General features: G+C 40.3%; 1 protein-coding gene across 2 annotated transcripts; it reads right to left on the bottom strand.

Annotated features, from left to right (window-relative positions):
• Positions 1–1833: 1833 nt before the first annotated feature.
• LOC134625988 (zinc finger CCCH domain-containing protein 7B-like) lies at positions 1834–18566 on the bottom strand. 2 transcript variants are annotated; one of them, XM_063471423.1, is made up of 22 exons: positions 18363–18566; positions 18052–18119; positions 17895–17931; positions 15432–15629; positions 13539–13697; positions 12712–12792; positions 12216–12258; positions 11940–12112; positions 9581–10175; positions 8968–9029; positions 8783–8876; positions 8445–8606; positions 7466–7680; positions 6665–6765; positions 6341–6522; positions 5687–5772; positions 5203–5363; positions 4386–4491; positions 3903–4011; positions 3608–3744; positions 3313–3482; positions 1834–2583 (listed from the first exon to the last, which is right to left on the bottom strand). In XM_063471423.1, the coding sequence occupies exons 2-22, from the start codon at positions 18108–18110 to the stop codon at positions 2403–2405; spliced, it is 3111 nt and encodes a 1036-aa protein (XP_063327493.1). In that variant the 5' UTR covers positions 18111–18119; positions 18363–18566; the 3' UTR covers positions 1834–2402. The 2 variants fall into 2 exon arrangements, with proteins under 2 accessions (XP_063327493.1, XP_063327492.1); XM_063471422.1 differs by lacking the exon at positions 17895–17931.
• Between the last annotated feature and the right edge of the window lie 1082 nt (positions 18567–19648).

The following is a 19648-nucleotide window of genomic DNA, read 5'->3' as shown; positions in this document are numbered from 1 at the left end:
AGTGACTTAACCATTCAAGGTGTGTCAAACTATTATACTGAAACTTGTTAACCACACTATACGCCATTATAGTGTTATAATAGTATTATAAAGTAATGCTTTATAGTATTAGAGCGTATATCTGTGAAGGTTCTCAGTCATCCAGGTCATTGTAGTCTAAGGAGCTGGGCAAAAAAAGTGTCTGGACTACTTTGAGTTTGAGTTTTAAGAAACTCATCAGTCCAGATGCTTTTTCCGATTAGAGTGTATACTTCCATACATACAAATACACTACTTTCACCCTTTAATTCAAGGGGTTTAGGAAAAGTTTTGGATTACACATGTTAGTCCTCCCCCTCAATTTTCAGAGGCTCCAGAATTATTGAGCTGCTATATTGAGCCTGTCGATCAGTTTAATGGCCGGCTAAGGACTTTTACTTTTTACTTCACAACAAATGAAGCGTAGATGAAGGGATGAATTTCCATTTATAGGTAACTAAATATGAGACCGAAATAAAGGGCAGTTCAACTGAAAGAGGTTTTCATTTGGCTGAAAAATCAAAATAAAGCTATCACATACACAGCAGAAACATCAGGAGTAGCCCCAAATCAATAATCTGGTGCACTGTTAAAAAGAACGAATACACTGACCAGCTCAGTAAAAATGTCTGAAAGACCACAGAAGAAGTTAAAGAAGCTAAAGTGCATGAGGGCAGAATTATTTCAATGGTTAACAAAAACAACTTCACAACATCTAACCAAGTCAGCACACTTATGAGGAGACAGACATATTGTTCAAATTTACAATCAAAAGAGGCTTTCGGGAATGAAAAACACAGAAAGTTTATCATGAGGTGAAAACTACTTGTTACAGATTAGACTTTGGCAGAAAACATCTAAAAGAGCCTTCACAGTTCTGGAAAATTCTATGAACAGATGAAACCAAGATGAACTTGTACAAGAATGATACAGAATACCACATTACCCATCAAACGTGGTGGGAATGTTATGGCATGTGCATATAAAGATACCTTAAATACTACATTGCAAAAAAAAAAAAAAGAAATGCTTGTCTTCCTTCACACACATATGAACTTGAGTGACATTCCATTCTTAATCAATAGGTTTTAATGTGATGTCAGCCCACCTTTGCAGCTATAACAGCTTCAGCTCTTCTGGGAAGACTTTCCACAGGTTTAGTAGTGTTTATGGGAAATTCTGACCATTTTTCCAGAAGTACATCCATGAGGTCTGCCTCCCAGTCTCTGCTGTAATTCATCCCAAAGGTGTTTGATTGTTTTGAGGTCAGAAGAGTCAATTTCTTCCACACCAAACTCGCTCCATAATCCCCCCTCTACCAAACTTTAGACTTGGCACAATGCAGCCAGACAAGTACCGTTCTCCTGACATCCACCAAATCCAGAATCATTCATCAGATTGCCATATGGATAAGATGGATGTCAGGGATATGGATGACCCATTCTTTCATAAATGTTTGTAAAAGCATTCTGCATGAATAGGTGGCGAAATTTATAAACCTGTGACCATACAATTGATTTAAACACCTGAATTCAATGATTTGGATGGGTGACTGAATGATTTTGGCAGTATAGTTTATACAGATAGCACTATAACTGGTTTACTAGCATTCACTGATACTATGACTGCTGATAGCAGCTGCAGGATGAATGGTGACGTGTACAGAGTTACACTCTCTGCCCAGACTCAGACAAATGCTACAAAACTGATCAGAGAGCTCTCCACAGTGCAAATGCACAATGATCCAAGGCACACTACAAAAACAACCCAAGAATCTCAAGGCAAAGGAATGATATTCTTTCATGGTTGAGATAGTCATTTGGGTCAAGTACTCCCCCACCACTCAATTAGTTAAAATTTATTAAACAGAACACAAAATTGGACCTCTGCTGTCTTTGCACGAGTACAAATCAGAAGTACAAGCCAGCTTGTCATATAGGGGACATTTTATTGCACAACGAAAGTTTTGAAAACCTCCTTTCTTAGTGAACTGCACAATGAAGGCACACTTCAGTAACAATCCCTGATTGAGCAAAACACAAACAGAAGGTAAAACAACAAAGGCACAAGAAAGGCTGCAGGTATGGCATATGAAACCTTTATAAATCTTCACTGATGATCAATTTTTTTCTTTCTTAGTGTGGCACCACATAGCCTTACGCTCACAGCACAGTGCAGTTAATGTTTTGGCTGGAGAGACACGAGCTGTGAATGTAGCGCCATGAAGTCACAAGAAAATTAAAATATGCGCTTTTTTAAATTCAAGTTTGTTAAATATATATATCTTCAAGTGAACTGCTGCTGTTGGTTTTGATTTGAAAACTCTTGACAAACTGTAATGCTGTTTGGCAGTTACAGAAATGGCTCACAAAGTCAAATTCTTCTTAGTCCTGAAGCAGGAAGTTGTATTTTCCAAAGTCGACCTCATCAGGCATGATGAGCATATCTTCCCTAGCTTTGGCCAGCTTTTGTCGTAAGAACTTTCGTCTCTCTATCCACTCCTGGAGCTCCTCCGGACTATGGGCGTAGTCACAGCATGCACCGTCAGGACAGCTGCCATCCAACCTGTCAGTTATTAAATGAAACACTATGTTGTGAGCTTTGCTTTAACTAAACACTACCATACGATTTAGTCCACTCACTCAGCAGACTTTATAACTTAATCTCTGCTGGATGATAAAGTGTGAGAGTCCTACATGTTAGGACCTGGATACTTCCTGCACACAAGTGACCTACAGCTCTGTACTGTCCCCAAACGCCTCATATCCTGTGCCACACAGTTTGTTACAACAGCTCAGGTTTTGCAAACTGGTCATGTGATTTACACCTCACACAGTGGATCTATTATTCTCACTTATGTTTACTCTTAAACTGTACTGAGGTAGTTTTGCATGATTTGCAGTTCACAGTGGACTTGGTGCAGCCCATCAGTTTCTTCTGTCTGAAACAAGCAGTTTTAGCTCCTTTCATCCTCAACTTAAGCCAGCTTTTCTCCGATTGGCTGTCCATCATAAACAGTGGGTGGGGCTTCTGTGGTCACAGTCACATATGTGTCCCTGAGATGACCATACTCGGGATTTCCCCTCTCTATGACCTCATCAGAGCAAAGAGTAGGAAAGAAAATGGACTAAAACAGACACTCTCAGATCAGTCTGAAGCCTAAAGTGGCTCAAGTCGATTACTTGTACATATGCTGATTTCATTTCTTCATTTATTAAAATGAAAAAAAAAAGCATAATAGCTCACTTTTATTCATTGTCTGCATGTACAAACTGATCCAGCAGAATCTCTTACTTGGAGCAGAGTTCAAAGCGTGTACCCGGGAAGCGGTAGCTCCACGTCAGAGCTTCATCTTCTCCCTCGCAGCTGAACACTCTGTCCTTGTGCTTCTCGGTGGAAACGTGCTGCTGCCACTGCCGCTCACTGTTACTGTGTTTGCCACACAGGCGGCAGTGAAAGCCACTCTAAAATAAAGACGGGAAGAAATACTCTCATCTTTTCTTACTAACTGAAAGAACAATATGAGAGTTTTATTTAAGATTTTCAGACTTTTGCTTTGTTGAAACAAAGAGAGAAAAGTTAAACCCACCATTGGCTCAGCATAATCAGTGGGCATAGTGATGTATTTTTCCTCAGGGCTGGGCTGGTTGACCGTGGATCCATCTGCTTGACGATTATGACCGCTTAATTTCAGCCACATGTCATACATCTGCTGCATGTCTCTCACTACAGGCACACAAATAATTCTCACATCAGATCACTGAGAGGACGTTCAGTGAGTGGACCTCTTCTCGTACAAACTGCACTTCCCTCATGCAGATAAGAAGTGCTTCCTTTATTTTTCCAATCAAACCAAACAGCGTTGGTTGCTTTTAGTAACTTACAGTCATTATTCTTCATATACATCCACATGTCCTTCTCCTCTGGGCTGTGAGCAAAGGTGCAGACCCCAGAGTAGTTACATTTCCTCTTCTCCAAAATCTGCGCACACATCTGTCAGGAGAAAGCATCACGCTGTTAAATACCGATCTCAGATGACGCCCTTCCCTATCATTTGAAATATCAACACTAGAGCCTGCTCGGACAATATTAGCTATTCGCTGATATATCGGCATCAGCATTTATAATGACTGACAAGTGAAATTTTAAGAAGTAAAGCAGTGATGGGGGAACACATTACTGTTCAACCAACAATGCACAGTGCCATTTGTGAGACAAAGTATCCAACTTCTCTACTGGAACGCTACAAACGCCACCAAATAATGTAACAACGGTGAGGGAAGTCCTCATTTGTATCAGTGCAGGGATGATGTCTATGATGTAAGTGCTTGGTTTAAATGCCTTTCTGCTTTAAAGTGCAGACTTACATAATACTGTGCAGGGAGATCCTTGGCGTGTGGCAGTGGTCGCACCTGAACCCATTTACTTCTCTCTTGGGACTTGACCAGCAGCACTCGCCTGTCTTTAGTCCACCTGAAGGTGACGACAAAAACGTTGTTGTAAATATGCTTCGTGCTTTGGCGGATTTATCTGAACGCAATGGTGAGCAAGAGAGAAGCTGGCTGGTTCAAGGCTTTGTAAGAGCAGTGCATCTGCACTTAAACAGCACTTTCTCTTTGATTGCAGTGACAGACATTGAGGGATTATCATTCATTTGGTTGGTGAAACAATTCTTCAACACTAGAACTGCCCAGAGGGTCGTTTTGACTGCTCGGCATTTTAAAATTCATGTAACTCTGTGAAATTAAAAGTCCAACATCTCATATTTATAACTTTTTTAATAGTTTTTTTCTTCATATAGTAAATTTTGGTGAGTGTGGGACAAAAAGAGAAGAAAACATGGACTGTGTGGTAAACTTTCACTGTTGTACTTTAAAATGTGCGCTGCTTATTAGCAAACTCTATATATTTTACCTTTATGATCTAAAATGAAATATTAAAAATCATTGCAAAGTGTTTCTCTTTTAGTGATTCATTCATTCATTCATTCATTCATTGCCAGATACACCCTGGAGGGAAAAATCACAGTTTAATTGGCTGTGTAACAGCATGTTGAGGTGCACTGGACAATGATTAAGTTTTAATCACTGAAGTGATCGCCTAATATGACATAATATTATAAAATATTAAAAATAAAACTCTAGACTCGTACAGGAACTGAGCACCTGTATTCACTTTACTCACGCATGTCTAGCTTTAGCACCGCAGTACTTGAGGCCTTTGTCTGGCTCACTGATCAGGCCGTCCAACCAGCACTGACCGCAGGCAAACTTCATCCGCATGTTAAGACTCTTCCCAGCACCTCCTCCCCCTCCTGGTTTGCCCCCACCTCCTCCAAAAGGCACCTGTTTAAAATTAAATGTCAAAAAAGGGAAGTTCGTCCACAGATGAAATGTTAAATAAGGTCACAGGCTGCTGGATGGAAGTCTGCATTTAGTATCAGCAGTAACGCAAACGCACACACATTGTCGGGCCACTACAAGCATACCGATGATAAGTATGACCGTCCTCATATCAAAATCTACTGAATGGTTAACAAGATGAAACATTCACCTTACAGAGCATCATCTCTCCAACACATATTTACAGTAATAACAGTAACATTAAAGAAGAGCCAGACTGGAATGGGTTAGTAAGAAAAATACCATTACATTACAATGCTTCTTACTCTGTTTCCTTTCTGTTTGCTTGAGTTTTGCTCCTGCTTGTCATGACACTTTGTGGATATTCTCACAATCTCGTCAGGGCTGACACCTGAAAATAAAAATTCATAAACAGGGAGAACGATTACAGGACAACAGTGCGCTTTGATGGACTTTTTGAATGAATATTGTGGCAGTGAATGTTTTCCACAGTGGAAATACTGGCAGATCGCGATGGATTTTGTGTCATCGATGAATGAAATTAACTGTTTATTATTTCTATTTATAGCATAACTAATTTTCATACAGTACAATTCTTCAGTGTAACTTAATTTTCACACTAAGCATTAGTAAAGTATTAGCAGGTGCTTAATTCTATAATTTACATATCATTACTTACCTTAGTATTTCATTTATAAATACAGACATGTTTATCCATCTGTTACACCATGTACAGCTATCACTGCTACTACATCACTGCTGTAAATGGCATACTAAGGAGGAGTGATGTTATATAAATGATGAATAAAGCACTTACTACTAAGACATAATAGTGTGATATTATTATAAGGCACAGGTTTGGTTCAGATCATTTCAGCACACAAGCTCTCAATCTGTTGTTCTAAGTTTGATCTCAGTAATTAATATGACAACAGTGAAGCACAGTATTTGTCAGGCACCTGTTTCTCTCTGCACCTTCCAGGTTTTGAGCTCGATAACAGAGTGGGCGTAGTGGCAGTTGTCCTCTCTGACACAGCCATACCGGATGGCTTGGTTGCACAGATCCATGTGACACAGGACGCTCAACGGGCGAACCTTCTTGTAGATCACATTGTGGGTCCTCACCACAAAAGCCAAGCACCTGATGGGCACAGAGGGAAAAAGAAAGCGTGATGGAGACAGAGGAGAAGCCATATGGAGAAAAGAGTTGGTGCAGGATTAGAAGTGAGAGTAGGTGAGAGAGCAAGAACTTGTAATAACCCGTATGTTGTAAGCACACTCACTTATTAGCATCAAAGTTGTGGCAAACATCCAAGTTAGAGCAGATGGTCTGATCGTCTTGGAAGCGCTTACTGATTATTCTCGGTTTACTGTCATAGCACGCCTGGAGAGACACAGCAGGAAGACGAAGATGTTGAAAGGAAAGGACAGGAAGAGAGACCGGTGATGGAAACAAAGGGAGAAAGATGGAGAAGATCATCTTAGAAATGAAATGAACATTTGTCGTGATGGAAGCGTGCTACATCCAGACACAAATATTACAAACATAGTGTGCATTGGATAACATACAGTCAGCAGTTTACATCCACTCATCGTGGGATTGAACTGCATGGTGATTTGGGGCTTTTAATCGAGTCTTTGAACGCTCCTTTTCTTTTCAAATTCACACAGGTTTAAAATTATACAAATTATAAGTGGTTATATAAATGATTACCACTGATATCTGTTTAAATGTCCCTTAGTAAGATTCACCTCAGCCAACACTTTTGATAGCAATCAACAAGCTGGCATAATTCTGGCTGAATATTTGACCACTCCTCTTGGAAGAATGGGTACCATAGTTAATTTAAAATTGGTAAGTAGCCACATTTTCAACTCTCATAGTTCAAAAGAACAAATGGAAAGTGGTACTTTTGAAGCTTCCAGATTAAACATTTAATACACAAAACAAATGGAGAAACTCCAGAGTGCATCATGTAAATCTTTAACATTAATCTGATCAGGTTAAAGAGCTTTTATACCCCTGCTCCATTATCAAAGAGAAAAACAGAGATTTCAAATAAACACAGCTCACGTTTACTAACCTGACAGAGGAACATGAACGTGCCTTTGTTTTCCTGTAGGAGGCATATGATGCTGCTCACAGGGTCCAGTTTAAAAGGTTTTGTGTCAAACAGTAGGTTTCTGTCCAGCCTGCCTTTCTTCTCCTCTGTCCAAACATCGATCTCCATCTGGTTGTAGGCAAACGTGCATTTCTCTCCATACTTACACACACCCAGCTCTCCAGACTTCAGCAACTCTGGGAATATAAGAAAACACACATTTCATTCACATAAGCACACTAAGTATGCAAGTTTTACTGCCTTCCTTCTTTCACTGCACAGAAATTTGAAGTGTATGAGTCAGCTGGCTCTTGAACGTCAGGAACTGGTCTCACTGAAGGAATTTAGATGAGTTGGATGTAGTTACTGAAAATGTTCTTCCTGAACATTACCACCCTTGTTTGCTTCTGGCACAGGAAAATGAATTTTATTGATGTTTAAGGCTTTACTCGCAATGAAGTTTATAAATTTTTGATGTTTTTAGACATTTTTCAAATCAGCTGTATGTTAGTGTAAGTGCCTTGTGTGGGTTTTTTTCTGTGTGTATTTGTATGCGTGTTACTAGTTTATACAAGTTTTGGCCAGAACAGGACAGGTCAGAAATTTTGAAAGTCAACAGTCATATTTTCCTGATTAAATAAAGATAAATAAATAATTAAAATGTGTAGTAAAATATTCTTCTCTCTTCCAATAGACTGGTCAGATGATTAAGGGAACTGGTATAATAAAATCCCCACCAAAACAGTTTTTAATTGTATTTTTTAATCATAAAAGAAATTAAACTTGATGAATGAAAAAGTGGGGAACTAGTCCCTTATTGTTGATTATCTGGCAACAACTTATAAATGTATGACTGTCATCATTTTCAGACTTTACCATTAAAAACGTATTTATCTGCAATAATAAGTAAATAACTATGAAAAATAGAAAAGATTCATGACCTTGATCTTGAGCTCCTTACCTTTGCAAAGTACAAATCGTCCACCAAAGGCCTTCAGTATGGGCAGCGGTCGCACTCTGGTCCAGTCTAACGGGGGATCAGCTTTCAGTCTACATAGCAGAATGTCTCTCTTACAGTTGTGGACCAGGTCTGGCTTGTGAACATAAGTATATATCCCTATACCTGTGAAAGAATTAGTGCACAAATACACAAAACATATTCATCAAACATTAAAAGAACTTGTTTTCCTCTTTAAAGTTCCACTGAGAACAGCAGGGCATCAAACTTCCCACACTGTAAAACCATCACCAGCTGATAAGCAGCAGGACCATTTTGATGTCACTCAAATCCTACCATACCTTCTCGAGGGTAGCAAGCAGAGCAGGCCTGCAGGAACTCATGGGTGGAGGACAGAGGGTTATACACTGCAGCCGGCCTTTGGTTTTCCTTCTCCTTTGTTTCCAAGGTAAGAATAAGACATCAGTTAATGCTAAGGAAAATACAAGGAAAGCAAATGTAACACAAGCCTGATCATCAGTCTTACTTTGTAATGATTTTTTGGAGATCGCATTACTGGAGCCGCAATACTATGAGAGCCTGAGATACCTGAGGAGCAAGCAGAGAACATAAATTATGAACTGCATGAGGTAAAAGGGCTGAAGCACCAACCTCAGACACTAAAGGGGAACTGGCCACTTCATTAGGTACAACTGTTCAGCTGCTCACTAATGTCAATATTTATCATATAATCACACGGCGGAAACCTGATGCATTTAGGCACACAGACATGGCTGAAGTTCAAACTCAGCTTTAGGATTTAAATGTGGCATGGTTGTTGGGAGGAGACGGGTAGGTCTGAATGTTTCACAATCAGCCGATCTGCTGGGATTTTTCTATGCAACCATCTGTAAGGTTTACAGAGAGTGGTATGACAAAGTGATAACATCCAGTGAGCGGCAGTTCTTTGGGAGAAAATGCTTCGTTAATCCCTGGGGAGAATGGTCAGACTGCTTCAGTTATTATTAAATAATAACTGTTCTTCAGCCTTTCTGCATATCTTTAAATGGGCATGTGAATCATACAAATGTATATCGGTGGATGTTTGAGCAAAAAAGCAGTGCATCCCTTATAATAAGCCAGATATAAATCATAGTCACCTGCTGAGTTGAAATCAGAGAGCGAGTCCAGGCCAGACCCCCCGACTAAGACTGCTGGCGAAGCTACTCTAACACCCTCCATCGAGGAAAATGAGTCCAAGGAATCAAGGGAGTCAAGCCGGTCCATGGATCTATTCCTAATTTTAGAGACATGATCGCCCTGGCTGCTTGGATTAGAGAGTGTCTCTAAGGGATCTAGTTCATCTAGCAGCTCATCAAGAGACTTTTCTCCAACATCCAGCTCTGTTTTGGCCTCAATAACTTCTTCAGCAGCAGCAGCCCTTGGCATCTTATCCAAGGCGTCATCGAGAGAATCGAGGGAATCAAGACCGTCCAGACCGTCCAGCTTCGTAGGGGTCAGTAGTAAGTTTGAAGCATCTGCAACACCACCTTTGTCAGAGGTCGAGAGGTCATCTAGGATATCCAGTGTAGCAGCTGAGGTGCCGTGCCCAGAACCAGAAAAGGAGTCCAAGGAGTTGAGTTGGTTAACGGCTGAGTTGAAAAAGGCCGGGGGTAGTTGGGGTGTCGGTGCGGGCAGGACAGATGGGCCTCTTTGTGTGCAAGTGGATGTCCTGCTGGGCACTGAGAATACATCCTGTCAAGAAAGGAGGCAGGATGTAAAAAACATAAGCAAAACATGACAATGCCTCAACTGGATAATTAAACATGAAAGTTGGAATGGATGCTGGCCGACACAGCTGGTAAATAACCCATATACAATACTGCATTAATCAATATTTTGGCCTAAGTAATGGATCAATAAAACCACTATGCACAGAGGGGAATCGCCTGACTCTATAAAGTCCTTCATGCCCATTAGCTTGTTAATTTTACTTCATCGTTTCTGTCCCCAAGTTATGTTAGAAACTACTACTGTTTTGACAGCTTGTTTCTAACCTTCCAAGGAGGGGTGTGTTTAAAAGGTTTAAAAGGAGGCATAAAGTGGCCCTGCTTGCCCCTGAAATATAATGATTTTTTTTTTCTTTCATCGTTTCATTTTTTTCCTCAATTTGTTCCCCATCTAGATACTGGAGGTTAGAGAAGGGGGTTGCTTTGATTGACAGGTATCCTGGCACAGAGATTGTAGCAGATTAGTGTCTTCTAATGCATTTTGGAGCATTTTAAATTGAATTATTTGTTGAATAATATATCCTACTGTGTGATACAAACTATCCAAGATGTTTAGCTGAGTGAAATTATACTATTTTAGTAACCTGTTACTTAGGGCTAGTTAGGAGATGTGTGCCTGGGAGTTGCACCCATGCAGTTTATTGATGAGGTTTGCAAGCATTAGCAGATATCTTAATTACAACCCAACAGATATATTCACCAAAACATATATTATATATTGGACAAAATGAGCTATTTGCTGGTATATCAGCATCAGCACCTACAAACCCCCCAACAATTTAAAATACAGGATTCTGAGAAACGCCTTTCAAACATGTTATAATTGCCAATGTTGTCCACCAGAGGGCGCTCTGCAACTTTCCAAATGTATTGGCATTAAGTTTGGAATGGCACATACTCAACAACCAGCCAATCCAAGCAGAGCACAAACTAATAATCCATGTTTTATCGTGACAATAAAACAAGATTATTTTTAAACAGTACTGACATAAATAACTACAAATAACAAAAGTTAGGGAGATCTGTTGATATTTTGTGTGTCTGTAAGAAAAACCACTAACACTGAATCTTCCAAAACAAACCGCAGACATCGTGGTGGCCACATCCATCTTTTATATACAGTCCATGTTTGTTTGTTTGTTTGTTTTTTAAGTAGGCCTGTTACTAGTGACAGGGTATTTTTTACACTGTATTACAGCTACTTTAAAAAAGGGATCTAATTATTTCTTCCATCAGTATGTGAAACATTTATTCAGAACAAAATAGTTCTCAATGCAACTCTGTGAAAAACTAGCTTTTTTTGTTTAGGCTAATGCATAATAGTGAGAAAAAAAAACAAAAAACATAAAGACAATGTTTCCAAATCAATTTTCAAAACTGTTTTCATGTCCAAACGTCCTCACTGGACTCTTGGTCTTCCTTTTGCCAAAAAACAAAACCCTCTAGAAGTATGCCTGTGTTCAGTAGAGTCTTCTTTAATCTCTAAGTATTGTTGCATTTCACTCAGACCTCATCAAGGACTCACCATACTTTCCCTTGAAAGAGGTAAAAGGTAAACAGAATTCCCTGTGTTGGGTGAGCTGCTTGAAACAAGAAGTAAACTGTGTCTGATTTTCACTCAAATGAAACATTTCAGCACTTATATCACACAAACATCTTCTTCCATCATCAGCAACAAAAGTTAGTCCGCTGGTCTGAAAGGAAAAAAAACAAAGCACTTAGAGTTTACCTCAGCTGTTTCCGGCTCAGTAGAAACACAGTCCAGCAGACTGTCTATGTCATCTCCCATCAGCTCGGAGTCCTCGATAGTGCCCGCCCTTTCAGGTACTGCAGAGTTAGTAGGTGTGCTGCAGCTGGTAGGTGTGGAAGGAAATGAGGACTGAGGCACGCTGGGAAAGTTGACTAAAAAAGAACAGAAGTGCAATTACTTGGACCTTTCTTGTGTTTGTGTACAAAATGATCAAGAACAGAGAGTAAAAGAGGCACAAATGTCAAAAATTCCCACCTGGTGCAACGCCATTACCATTTTCTACATTACCGCCTGACATCTGGAGAGAAGAACATAAATCGCTGTCAGATGAAGGATAAAATGAAACCATTTTCTTTAGGGAATTCTGTCATTTCAAGTATAGTATTGAGTGTCTTTTTTAAATGTATTTGCAGCCGCTGCCTCATTGTAAAGCATTACCACAAAAGATTGCGCTCTAAATATGAGGGACGAAGTAAGCTGAGGCCCAGGTAAGAACAGCTCTGCTCTGTGTGTGCATAACCGTGTGCAGCATGAGATAATGGAAAATTATCAACCTTGGAGAAAACTAAACAACTACACTGCTAAGGTTTTAGTTTACGTGGCAAAGTCATAAACATCCGAATATAAGATTGCTTGCGCTGTGATAATAATTGTTGATCACATGTGGACTGTGTCCTGTCTGACTATGACTAAGCTGAAGGCTGATAAAGTCCTACAACCCACAATGAACCAGATTTAAACATTTACACACCTTTGTGCTGACGTAAGGTTTTCGAATCTTCAGACCTAGATGGTTTGCCAGTTCCTGTGCGAGCTCATTCACCTGTTGGTCCTGCCAACAGGTAAACGAATGGATTTACTGAAATGCTCCAAGCTACAATTAACATATATGCGATGAACAACACCGAGACTGAGACACAGATAAGTTTATCTCATCTTGTTAAAAGGTATTCATCGTTTCAGTTATGGAAAAAAATGCATTCCTTCAATCTGATGCCATCATTTTAAAAAAGATAAAAATTAAATGAATAGAAATGCAGACAACTGATTAAATTCTACTAAACATGAATAAAAAAGGAATGTGATGAAATCTCTCTCCTGACCTCCTCCATACACATTAACAGGGATTTAAAGATGCAGCGATTTTCTTCCACTTACATCCTGGACACCAATATGTCACAGGGCTAAGACTTGGGGACATCTCTCCTGTGTCTTTGCTAGTTGTTAAGTAGCCAAATTTGGGAATCACCTTGTTGTTATTTTATTTTCACTAAGAATTGGGGATGTGTTTTTGTGACAGGCTGTAGTTACAAAGTGTCTGAAGATACTATTTAAAATTCATTATTTGCTAAGTTTCTTGTTATATAAAGACACAGCCCTGGTTCATCCTTTGATGAACCTTTGGTTCAGTGGCGTAACAGTAATAATGAGTGGCTCAAGATGTTTACACTGCACTGTCCGTTGCTTCTACAAATCAGTGCTGCTGTTGATTTAACCAACAGATTGATATTCAGACCTTACTGAAAGCTTTTTATAAGACTATCAGCATAAACGCTCCCATTTCTGTCCATCCTTCACCTGAGGATTAATGAGCAGATAGCTGGCGCTGCAGTCGTAGGCCTCCTTATACTTTCCAAGCCCCTTCAAACAAAGGGCCTTCTTGTACAGCGCTCTGCGGCTGTCTTTGCACACCTCCAGAGCGCTGTTGCAGTCCAGCACACCTTGTTCATACTCCCCCTGTGGAAAACATGAGAGAAACAGACAAAAGAAATCAAAGTAATATACCATTAATTCTTTACTTCATTTTCCCATCTAGCTTTAAGTAAAACTCTACAAGGTGAAGAAATCGCAGTCTCTTGGTTTAAACTGTGTGTAGCTGCTATGGAGCACTTCACTGGTATGCAGGTCAAAGGCTCTGTGGCCTTGAATGCAGACAAACACATCTGAATGATTTAGTGATGTTTACATATTAGAGGCAGTAAATCAGAACAGATCTGTTTTTATAAGTGGTTTCATAAATCAAGTGTGAGGGGTGGGAGGTTCAGGATAGCCTCAGTTATTTAGAATGGTAAATCCAAGTTATGCACTACAGGAAGAATAGCCGCTACATTGGATTTCTACCTTTTCTTTTTAATACCGCTGTAGGCTTTGTTAAAGATTAAATTAGATGTTCCATGCTCCAGTGTTGCTCAAGCATTTGATTTTTGCATTTTTTTCCCCAAAAACAGGGATAATTTCCACAAAAGTAGACATCAACTAAATCATCTATTATTAGCCTTTGTAATCACACAAGCATAGATTTGGCAATATCTGTGCTGACTGCTGGTAAACACTGCTGGGCTTGGCTGGATATTCGTGGACACGTGCATGTCACAGACCTCTGGACTGCTACAGTAGCATATTCAAGCAGGACAGCCTGAAACCGCCTGGGCATGAATTTTATTGTGTGTTTGGACCATTTGAAAAAAAAAGAAGAAAAAAAGCATGCACAGCTGGTGACCTTGCAGTGTTGTGCACTGCTTTGAACTAGAAGACACATGGACATCCACACCAAGCCACGTATGCACCCTCTGATAACCAAATTTCCATAACTTTTATAACACTTCAGCAGGCATTTACAACCATGCAAGCAGCTCTGTGGAACTGCTTGTAGATCAGTCTGGTCTGAAATAACTTAGTTTGTTTTCAAGTTTGCATGCCATCATGTGCAAATTTGGTCCAAACACAAAGCGAAAGTGAGGTTAAAGGATTTCTTTGGAGGATCTTTAATGTCACTGCACTCTTTAACCCATAAAGACATTTGGAGACCTGTCGCACCCTTAATGACGAATTTTGATACCTCAAAAAATATCAACAAAATGTGGTTTGATGATCCCAACCCTAACCCGGTTAACACATCCACCTAATGTGTGAAAGACTTCCAGTTAAAGACCAGAAGGAGGCATAAACCCAACAAAAAAGCTGTGTCGAGAAGGACGTCCGGCATAAAATCTAATCCATCTTCTGTGGTGACACCATAGACAATCCAGCCATCAGCAGAGAACGTAAGTGAGTCTGGAGCACAGTGGAGGAAAAGCCATGGAGTTCATGTTTAAGAATGTTTACAATTGGTTTTTGTTAAAGTAGAAAATATAGATGTTATCAACTAACCACTGGGATTTTAATAGATATTAAAAGCTCAGGTTCAATCAACAATCATTTCAGGTTGATCCACTTTTATGTGGCTCATGCACATTTGGGTGTGGAGGAGCATTCCTCACAAGCGTTTGTTTCAAAATGTCTGAGCTATGGAAAAGAAAAAGAAAAAAACCTCATTCCCTTACATAGTGAGGTAGATAAGCCTTATATGCATTACACATGCTGCTATACTAGAACTTCATCGTGAAATCTCACAGCATGAGACGTTAACCTGCCCCACTTCACTCCTATACGCAGAACGCTGCACAGACACAAGAGCAAATGTTATCTCACCAAACTGTGGTAGGCAGCCGCCCGGTTGACATACAGGCTCTCGAGCAAAGCTTCAGGGATCTTGATCTCCTCCGTTTCAGCGTAGCATGACACATTCAAGCCTTCGCTGAATTCTTTGACAGCCTGCTCGCACTGGTCGTCTCGGAAGAAGGCGTTGCCCTCATCGAGCAGGTTGCACACTAACTGGGTCAGGAAGTCCTGTGAGGAGCAAAAGAAAAGAAAGGAATAAGAAACTTCTTTTTTTTAAACCTATGCGGACCTGCGCTAACGTCTTGTAAGTTACATTATATTTTTAAGGTCCACCTTAATACTGACATGCACGTATTTGCATTAAGGGGGTTAGTATCGTATTTTAATACTATTCTAAGCAGGACTTTAAACTGCATGGGAAAAAAATGTTGAATGTGTTTACAATTCATTTGGTTTATGTTAAATCATATATAATTTATTATCACTCTCATACGTTGAGACTTTTCTCCAAAATACATTTTGCTGGTAGCTGTCATTAAAAAAGAGGCCAAAAAAACCTCACAGTGGCAGTAGGGTTAAGGTCAAGACACCATTTCTGCACTTCTGCTTCTTTAAACTACCTCGGGGGATTTTAGTTTAAAGGGGTTAGAGAAAGCTGTTGCACTCATTGTTTGGAAATTACGGCCATTCCTATACACAGTCCAGGACCTAACTGGAAATTCAATGAGATTCCTACTCTGGTGACACGTCAAGTTCATCTGTGAGTGTGTTACTAAAATAGAGGATTATCAGCTCACACTGTTAAAACTCCAGTAGGCTTGCTTTCACCTTTGATTATTAAATGTGGTTGCTGGATTTGTTGTACTGCAGCAACACAAAGAACAGAGTCGACTTAAACTTCGGATTGGAAGATTTGTCGTGTTCAGAAAGCTTAAGTCTGCATCACTTTTCATAGAGTTATGGAGTCACTCTGCAAAAATGGCCCATTGGGAATCAATCTGGGTGCTGCTAATCAAATGTAGCTGATTAACTGATTTTCAGCAAGTGTGAGCAAATCTATAAAAGCAGAAGTTTTGTCAGTTTGCTGGTGTGGATCATTGGACTTCAAAATGCTTTTCCAAACATTTTGAAGTCCATCACTTTGCAGTGAGAAAGATCATTCACAAGCGGGAAAGCTTTAAGACAAATAGTAACCTTCTCAGGAGTGGAAGTCCCAACAACTTCAACCCAAGGTCAGATTGTGCAATGCTCAGAGAAAATACAAAAACCCCAAGAGTTGCAACGCAGACTCTACAGGCCTCGGTTCGCACCTTAAATGTTAAAGTTCATGACAGTACAGTCAGAAAAAGGTTGAACAACTATGGTTCAGAAGGATCAGAAGGAAAAAGCCTCTTCTCTCTAAAGATGGACAGCACCATGCTTGGAGAAAACCAAACATAATATATCAGCACAAACACCTCATACTGACTGCCAGCACGGTGCTGGAGGCGTGAGGATTTGGACTTGTTCAGTTACAGGACCTGTGCACCCTGCAGTCGAGCATGAACTCCTCTGTATACCAAAGTATTTTAGAGTCAAACGTGAAGGCACCTGTCCGACAGAAAGCTTGGCTGAAAACTGGGGGTTGCAACAGGACAAAGATCTGAAGCACATCAGCATATCTACAAGAGGATTTCCGAAACAGAAACAAATCAAGGTGTTGCAGTGACCCAGTCAAAGTCCAGATCTCAACCTGATTTAAAAGCTGTGCATAAATAAATGCCCACAAACCTCACCAAACTGAAGCAAAGTTGTAAAGAAGAGCGGACCAAAATTCCTCCATAACTGATAAAGTCATACAGAAACCCAGAGCTCCAAGTCATCGCTGCTAAAGGTGGTTCTACAAGATAGTGAATCATGCTGTGCACTTAGGACTGCACATAACCAAGATTAACTACCAATGGTTCATCGCATACTGCTGCATGTTTTATAGAAAACTTCTCCTACACGATCTGAGTGCAGAATTATTATATGAAGAGGACTGGGTTCAACTGAAACCCACATCTATAAACAGGATGTTACACAGCAGACGGTTCAACACAACCTACAAGACAGCTGCAGAACTCCACAACTTTGCCTTTAGATTTCTGACACTTGCATGAGATGTAACAGAGACAAAGGTGCACTGTTTAATGGTATTCAAGCAGGAACCCCTGAGTCTACAGGTTTCCCTGTGGGTTTTATGCATTGTTCTGGAGGTGTAGCGTGGGGATGTGGTTTGTTTCTTCATTTAAACAGTCAACGGTCAATAAACATTAATAGCGAGCAAACATGGACTGAACTGAGTAATGGGGGAGGATTATAAAGAGTCAAAAGAAAGCTATCCGGTGCTTGATTTTACATAGAGCCAGGAATAGAAAGAAGGAAGGTAGCAAAAAGAGACAGAGTGCTTCACACCAAAGCATGCACAGGGCATAAAAAGCAAAAGGACATAACAGCATTAACAGCTACTACCTGATAGCCGTCGGGGTCAGGATAGGCCAGGGAGGACCTAGAGCAGAGGAACTTGTTAAAATCGTTATGACACAGCTAGGCTGTGAGGCGTGAGTAACCCAGGGACAGTTTCACTTTCAGTCTGGGTGCGCTCAGATAAAAATTAAAATGATCTTACTGTATAAAAGCCAGAGCTTTGTTTATCTCCTCCTTGCGTTTCTCTCGGCCAGGGTCCATGCTTGTCCACTGGAGTGGGAGACACACAGACAAACGGAGAGGGATTAGGAGGAAATACCAACTTCAGTGGCAGTGGCTGTGAAAATCAGCTACCCGCTTCCTTTGAAAGTAGTCAAAAAGAACTGCAAGCCTCTATAAACACTCCCACATTCAGCCAGTGTTCAGCCTCATTCACTGTTTATCACAGGCGCAAACATCCAGCACGCGAGGCCGTTTGTGAGACCAGCCTGGGCCAGCTTCGGACACACCTACCAGTAGAAGAAGAAGAAGTAGAAGAAGAAGCCAGGAAGTTCATTGAGCCGAAGCAAAGTTTAAACGTGTGCCATGCTGTTTCCGGACGAAGACGGAGAGACTTTGACAGGAGCAAACCCCAAGGAGGTTTCGTTTGTAACCGCCCGACACTTCCCTCTCCTCGGATAAGTTTCGATTCTCTGCAGCCTGAGTACATCCAGACAGCTGCAGACCTCCTCCCCGTTACTGGCTGCAGTCACGTGACACGACAAGCGCCCATGCGTCACAACCGCGCGGCCAACCAGCGCGCTCAGGTCGTCGTCGTGACCCTCGGAGACCTGCTGGTGTTTGTTTAGTGCGGCCTGCGAGGAAGACAGCGGTGCTGTACTGTTTACATTACAAAAATATTAACTCGATTAATTGGTAGATAAATACAGTGCTGTGCAAAAATTTTGAGCCACCCTTGATTTCGTTTGATTTTGCACAAGCAGTCGGACCTTCTCATTATTTTTAAAGTGCTCTTGAGCACCAGGTATCCGGGCTTTCTGTGGGTCTTTCAAAGGTCTTCTTTGGCTGCTTTTTCTTTCGTTTCAGTTTTGTATGTGACCATGTTTACAGGAACGTTGTTGTTGATTGTTAACCGACTGAACACTGATCTTTGAATCATTCAAATATTAAAAAGGCACTTAACTCAAGAGCAGACAAGTTAGACAAGAACCAATTCTATATTTTTACATTTTAAACAACAACAAAAAGACATAATTTGTTCACATTTATTTTGTTGAATCTACAAAAACAAAAAAAAAACAAACCAGTTTGACAGATACAAAATTGTATTTATCCATTACCAAGGTGATTATCTCAGCATGATGTCCAGTGTGTCCTTAAAACATCTGATAAGACAGGAGAAGTGGAGCACAAAAGAAGCAGCAGGCTTAAATGAAGATAGATAAATAATAGATGTTTCATTCTGAAAGTTACGTGCTTAAAAATTAGGCAAAATCTAGCAAAGACCTGATACCTGAACCTTCAGCTGATTCATTTACTGTTCATTGAAGCGTCATCAGAAATGGTTTCAGTGTGAAAGGGTGGCTGTCAAGAAGCCATTCTTAAGGGAGGGAAATAGGAAGAAAAGCCTGAGGTGTGGCACAGTATATGTGAACTGGACCTAAAATGATGGAGTGCTCAATTCAAATTTGACATTTTTAGAAATTAGAGAACAGATACAAATGTATAAACGCTGTCACATCTTTTAAAAAGCTATCTTAAATAAACTGAATTACTGTATTATGCAAAACATTCACATT

The sequence above is a fragment of the Pelmatolapia mariae genome, linkage group LG4 (genome assembly GCF_036321145.2).
Source record: "Pelmatolapia mariae isolate MD_Pm_ZW linkage group LG4, Pm_UMD_F_2, whole genome shotgun sequence".
NCBI lineage: Eukaryota > Metazoa > Chordata > Actinopteri > Cichliformes > Cichlidae > Pelmatolapia > Pelmatolapia mariae.
Note: the sequence above shows the minus strand (reverse complement) of the source record. Positions and strands in the feature narration are given on the sequence as shown.